General features: G+C 33.5%; 1 protein-coding gene across 1 annotated transcript in view; it reads right to left on the reverse strand.

Annotated features, from left to right (window-relative positions):
- The window catches only part of LOC136027052 (putative sodium-dependent multivitamin transporter), an 82219-nt gene extending 76994 nt beyond the window's left edge, over window positions 1-5225 (reverse strand). Inside the window, exon 1 of the mRNA XM_065703982.1 lies at window positions 5032-5225. Within this exon, the coding sequence (XP_065560054.1) occupies window positions 5032-5160 (129 nt within the window). The 5' untranslated portion in view covers window positions 5161-5225. The remainder of the gene's footprint in view (window positions 1-5031) is intronic.
- Between the last annotated feature and the right edge of the window lie 1558 nt (window positions 5226-6783).

A 6783-nucleotide genomic window follows, 5' to 3' on the forward strand; every position in this document is an offset into this window, starting at 1 on the left:
TGCATATGATATGCATGATAATGCATGTGACGGATATTTTGGGAGGAATTGGGTTTGTGAAAGAAGGGAGTGATTTACAAAATTAACTGTCATAATTGACGATTTATTAGTGTTAACTCTCAGCTTCAACAATGGAGCTTCCTGTGTGACATCATCAAGAAATGTCATAATTAATGTCTGGTTACAACATAACAAATAAACAAAATATGCAATAGCAGAAACTATTAATGCAGATTTGATTCAGATTCAAGTTTTGAAGCAAAAGATAAAGGTCAAACGCAAAAAGTATAGTATGGTTGTAAAACCTTGAATAAAATGTCAACTAGACATATAATTGTTATTTAAAATATCTAGCAAAGCAATACTCCTTATGTTTTTGTTGGTTTGTATCAAATTCATGACACAGTATGAATTCCAAGTAAGGGAAATGGGGCTCCAAGCCTACCTCCCTCAGGAGGAGACTTAAAAAGCTGAGTAGAACAATGCCCAGGGTGTTTTCTTATCATTTGAAAAAAGTTAGGAAGACTAGGAAGGTAAATCTGTAAATCAAGACTGGAATATTGGAAGCTGCAATCATGACAATGATTGACTATAGTTCTGAAAACATAGGTGCTTCAAAAGATGGAGAAGGATTTGTTAGGTCTTTTCTAGAGGGATTGTACATGTACAGTTTTGGATACTGTACCTACTTGATTTACTGTATATCAAACAACAGGCTGTACAAAAAATTGGTCCTGTACAACTTTCTATGGGCATATGAGAGAAAGGTTGAGATGGTTATTACACATTTTTTGAATGAAATATGAGAGATTATGGCTTCTTGAGAGAGGGTAAATAGATGAAGCTTTGAATAGATTGGGTGTAGGAGAAGCCTTCATAGCTGTGTTTACCTTAGGTGGCTTATTGCCCTAGTGAGTTATTAGTAGTGGTAATAGTAGAGGGTGATCACACCACGTGATGCACCTTTTCATGCTGTTTTGGAATATACTAATTGCTTTCTTTCAAAGTTTGGTACACTTGTAAGAGAGTGTCCCTTCAGAAGGAAACAATATAATAACAAACTAAGGGTACTGTTTGATTCCAAAATTTAAGATTTTTTCAAATGTATTTGTTACTTGGACAAAAACATCACTCCTCCCCTAATGGTTCCATATAAAGTCCTTAGCTACAGCTGAGAACACTACTAATGCAATTCTTACTATATAATATGTAGCATTGGCTACTTAAATCATCCTTGCAATCTAAGTCTAGTACCGCCCCAATTGATTCTATGGTCTACCCTAGCCTTTGCCATACTCCTTAGGAAAAGGTTCATCCAAATAATTAATAGCCAATAAATAAAGATAGAACACAACCCTGCTTGATTCCTAATCAAACACCAAACCAGCTACTAACCTTATCCTTATCTTAACTGCAACAATATTGTCCTTGTGCATAGGACAAATCACTTTAATGTAATAATCTGGTATATAATATAAAGATAGGAACTTTGTTGAAGCTCTTCAACCATCTGTTCATAATCTAGAATCTGAGGACCAAAGGGGTCTGATTCACTAGGTCCTTCCCCTTTTTCAAAACTCCTGTTCATTATCTTCACTAATTTGTCTCTAAGTTTGCAACCACCATAGTTAAAAACATTTACCACCCTATCAGCACCAGAACCCCTATTATTTTTTTATTCTTTTTATGCTGTATCTAATAATTTGCATAAAAAAAAAATATTTCTTCACTTCCAAATTGTAATAAATGTGTTTATTCTTTCCTATATAAAAATGTTCTGCCATCTCTGTTAAACACTTTCCTTATCACTACTTGAAGCCTCCCTTCTATCTTGAACTGGGACACATCAAGACTGATTACTTCCTTTCAGTTACTTAATGCACCAATACTAAATGTTAGTACTGGGCAATCTAATTGCATCTTCTAAATCCTTGGCATTTTTTCCATGGGCCCCACTTCATACATCCTTAATTCATACCTTAATGCCTTCTTGACTTACTACCCGTTCTTTCTATTTTTTGTTTATGCTCTAACACTCAAATACTTTTGGCACAATTCCCTTGTCTTTTCTACTAAGATTAAAGCCTTTTCACAAATACTCCTAGCTAATTTTTTTAGACTCTATAGTTTCATATTCAACAGTTCCTGGAAGATTCATCTTCCATTGGGACACATCAAAACTGATTACTTCCTTTCAGTTACTTAAGGCACCAGTACTAAATGTTAGTACTGGGCAATCTAATTGCATCTTCTAAATCCTTGGCATTTTTTCCATGACCCCCACTTCATACATCCTTAATTCATACCTTAATGCCTTCTTGACTTACTACCCGTTCTTTCTATTTATTTGTTTATGCTCTAACACTCAAATACTTTTGGCACAATTCCCTTGTCTTTTCTACTAAGATTAAAGCCTTTTCACAAATACTCCTAGCTAATTTTTTTAGACTCTATAGTTTCATATTCAACAGTTCCTGGAAGATTCATCTTCAATTGGGACACATCAAAACTGATTACTTCCTTTCAGTTACTTAAGGCACCAGTACTAAATGTTAGTACTGGGCAATCTAATTGCATCTTCTAAATCCTTGGCATTTTTTCCATGACCCCCACTTCATACATCCTTAATTCATACCTTAATGCCTTCTTGACTTACTACCCGTTCTTTCTATTTATTTGTTTATGCTCTAACACTCAAATACTTTTGGCACAAGCCCCTTGTCTTTTCTACTAAGATTAAAGCCTTTTCACAAATACTCCTAGCTAATTTTTTTAGACTCTATAGTTTCATATTCAACAGTTCCTGGGAGATTCATCTTCCATTGGGACACATCAAAACTGATTACTTCCTTTCAGTTACTTAAGGCACCAGTACTAAATGTTAGTACTGGGCAATCTAATTGCATCTTCTAAATCCTTGGCATTTTTTCCATGACCCCCACTTCATACATCCTTAATTCATACCTTAATGCCTTCTTGACTTACTACCCGTTCTTTATATTTATTTGTTTATGCTCTAACACTCAAATACTTTTGGCACAAGTCCCTTGTCTTTTCTACTAAGATCAAAGCCTTTTCACAAATACTCCTGGCTAATTTTTTTAGACTCTTCAGTTTCATATTCAACAGTTCCTGGAATATTCATCTCAAATTCTTATCATGTAGTCTACCTGAATTATCTAACAATATTATAACTTCCTAGGAGGTAAGTTACCCTTACCAAATTCCAAATTAAGAGTAACTCTAGAGTCTACTTGATGATGATTTTCACTTTTAAAATTAAAAACAGCACTCCTTTATACCCTATTATCTTTGGTAAAGTTCTAGTTTAAAGCTCCTTGCTATCTTGGAAAGTATTTGAGTTGGGTTAATAAATCCAGGGCCTAAAATGTCCCCTGGGAAGATATTTTCAACCTAATATCTTGGCCAATTTCTTACTTCTAGGGTTTAGAAGATTGTATACATGTCATACCTGGGTTCTGACAAAAAGCTTTTTATGCTGATTTTGAGTATTCAATCTGTTTTTCATTGGATTCAGTCTTTGAAAAATGAAATTCTTGTTATTTTAGTAGAATTTGAATCTATGTTAAGGATTTTTTTTCTTTGGTTTAAGAAATGATTTTACAGAACTTTAAAACATATCAAATTAGGATTGAGCAAAGGTACAAGGCTCAAAACACTTTTCTTATGCCTGATTTGTGCAGAAGATCTATCTTGTAAGGTTTTGCTTTTATAATACAAAGATTATTAAAGGTTATAAAAGGCCAGTGCCTACTAGAGAGAGAGGGAGTGGAGGTTGATAATTCAAAATATTTTTCCAGGAGGTCATTAATACACTCCTGATAGTTTTATTCACCTAATCCAACTACTTTCCAAGATAGCAATGCCACTAAGCTAGAATTTTACTATAGACATAACTTCTATTAAACCTGCCAGTCCCTAATTTTGGTAAATATCAATATCTGTAGACTTTTCAGAAAGCTAAGAAACAAACTTATCTCTAGAATCAGAATTTCAACCTGAATCCAAACATGACATTTGTTTCCATTGCAAAGTCAATTTTAACCTAACTTAACCTATCCATTCTAACATTACCCAAATATAGCCCATACATTTATTGATTCTTTATTTTGTCACCCAATTTACAGTAAACCAGTTTTAACAAGATTGATGCTACCATAGGTATATAAGCTATATCTAAAACTTGAGAAAAATTTATCATCTTTGAGTGTCTGTAAAGGGCTAAAAATTGAATTTTCATTAAAAAGAATGTCATATTTGGGTCCAAAATGAAATTTTGATTCTAACAGTAAGTTTGTTTCTTAGCTATCTGAATAGTCTGTTAATAGCCTATAGATATTTACCCTAGACCTAATTTATAATTACATAATCAATAGAGCAGGCAGTTTTAAAATTAGCCAATGTGAATATTATTTTAATTAATGGTCCATTTCATGACCATCTACTATTCTGATTATAACTAGATTATTATCCCTGCAAAACTGCAGTAGGCTAGCCTAGTCTGTAACTGTTGTTATTTCTTTTCTACAACAAAATTCAACTAGGCTATCATATATTCATATTCTTACCAATGTGAACAGTAGAATTCCTTAATAATACTAGGCCTACCATATTTCTACCTAGAATCCTGTCTATTTATTCTTGAAACTTTATGTAAAATTGATTTTGATTAACTACTATCTCCTTCAGTTGGTTTTACAGGGGAATATAGGCTACTACTACAGCAGATAACTTGAGCTTTTTAGTCATGCAATGAGTAGCTATAATTATATTATTAATATCTACACAACTTAAGCAAGAGTTAGAAGCTTCTTTATTCTTCATGAGCCCTAAATCCTGGCCTATGCACCCTGTCTTACCTGGTTTCAGGTTTACTACTTCTGGAAGGAGACTTTCTGAAACTCCTAACAAGTCCAGCTCAAAACTTCTGAATTTGTCTGTAAAAATGTCAATATAGCCTAATCACCTTCTATCAAGTAAATTCATATAAAATACTGTAATTTCAACAACCTTATTAGTCCTCTGTTTGCCTCCCGAGAATCTGAAGTATATTCCAATTCCAGCAGATATAGCAAGAGTAGCTGAGAAAACGACATAGTCGAGGACATGAAATCGATTTCCATCTTCCCTTTCATTCATCGCTTTGCATGTGCTCCTTTTTCAAACTTCAGAATTTGACGTCAGTTATTAACAAAAGATAAAAACTAGCGCTAAGGTCCTTCTTCGGCGAAATTTTTCGGCGAAATTTTTCGGTCAGATTTCGCTGTTGACGGATTTCGCCATGAGTCAAGCTAAACTTTTAAGTTTCAAAAGCTTGGCCATAACTTCAAGAATTTGAGCTCTGCCTGCTCTTGTTTTCGATTTTCAAGGAAAGAGAGTCAGTAAAAATTATTCTGTTTGTTTGCTAAATTAGAATATAATTTAAAATCCAACGGAGCTTTGACTTGACGGCATAATTTTGCCGAATATCGCCTTTATTTTGTTGTTCGAAAAGAGTACTTTCAAAATACTTTTTAGGTCACTTAAGATGCTTAATGTAAGAACGCAAAAAGAACCAAAGATTTTCCTGTCAAAAATAATTCACGAGTTGGAAACCAGTTTACGCTTATGTGGATCTTCCGTAAACCATTATCAAAGTTCTTTTTATTCTTAAAACATAGATTGGCTTTTTCAGCGAAATTGAACCAGCTATAGACTTTTTCTAGATAGACATCATGGAGTTGGGACGCAATTTGGTCAAGTTAGAATTATTCTAAGGTTTTTGGTTGACATCTTTTTAGTTGAACCATTTTTTTCCAGCCTTTTTTTTTAATCAGTACCTCTTCGCCAACTTTACTTCATATTCAATGATCATTTAGACAATGTCTTTATTTTTCGTTGAAGGTCTTTTGCAAATACCTTCCTTGACCAATATGTTTTTTCATGAAATTATTTTTTCTAAGGTATTTACCTTTCTATAAAGTTTTCCTTAAATATTTAAAGGAATCATTCATTAGTATTGTAAATGCATTGCCCAATATGTTTAGAACCCTATACCATAAAAAACGTTTGTCAAGCTCATATCTGCTTCAGCTTGGAATCCACAACGCTAGACTAGGTACTAAGTATAATCTAACCGCTGTTGGTACGGTAAGACAAAAGAAATAAACTCGTGATAACCACTTTAAGTAACACCGATTGATTTAAACCAGACTCAGAGAAAAGCTCTTTGTAGTGCATAGGGCATAAATTTTAACGAAAAATATTTGGTCGAGTTTCTTTTTCAGAGGTATTTCTTGTCATTTTTTTTACCAGTCCCGTGTATATATAGGACAAAATAGTAAATCGTTTCACAAATTTTAAAAGTTTTCAAGGTCATGAGACGTTATTTGACTTATAAAACGTTCATTTTAATGAATCACTTAGTTTTAACGGCAACAAGGCCTCGTGACTTTCGTCTTCTATATTTTTAGTAAAAATGTAGCATCATTTCCTTCTAGACGGTTTCAATCCATTAAATAGTGACAATATTTAGTCTTAATCCCTCTCTGTTCACTGCCGTGTGCTCCAAAGGACCCTGCTGGGTCCAATCCCTTTCCTTTTGATGGACAATAATTTTGCATCCAGTTGTGGTAACAGTTGAAAACTTATTAACGACATTTTGCTGGAAAACATTTGCAAGAAACACATTAAAAGAGAAATACAAGAAACAACTGGTGGCAAAAAAATATAACAATCTATATGTATAAAAATAAGTTGTCTGTGTGTGTGTGTGTGTCGAGT

Source organism: Artemia franciscana, chromosome 5, assembly GCF_032884065.1.
Source record: "Artemia franciscana chromosome 5, ASM3288406v1, whole genome shotgun sequence".
NCBI lineage: Eukaryota > Metazoa > Arthropoda > Branchiopoda > Anostraca > Artemiidae > Artemia > Artemia franciscana.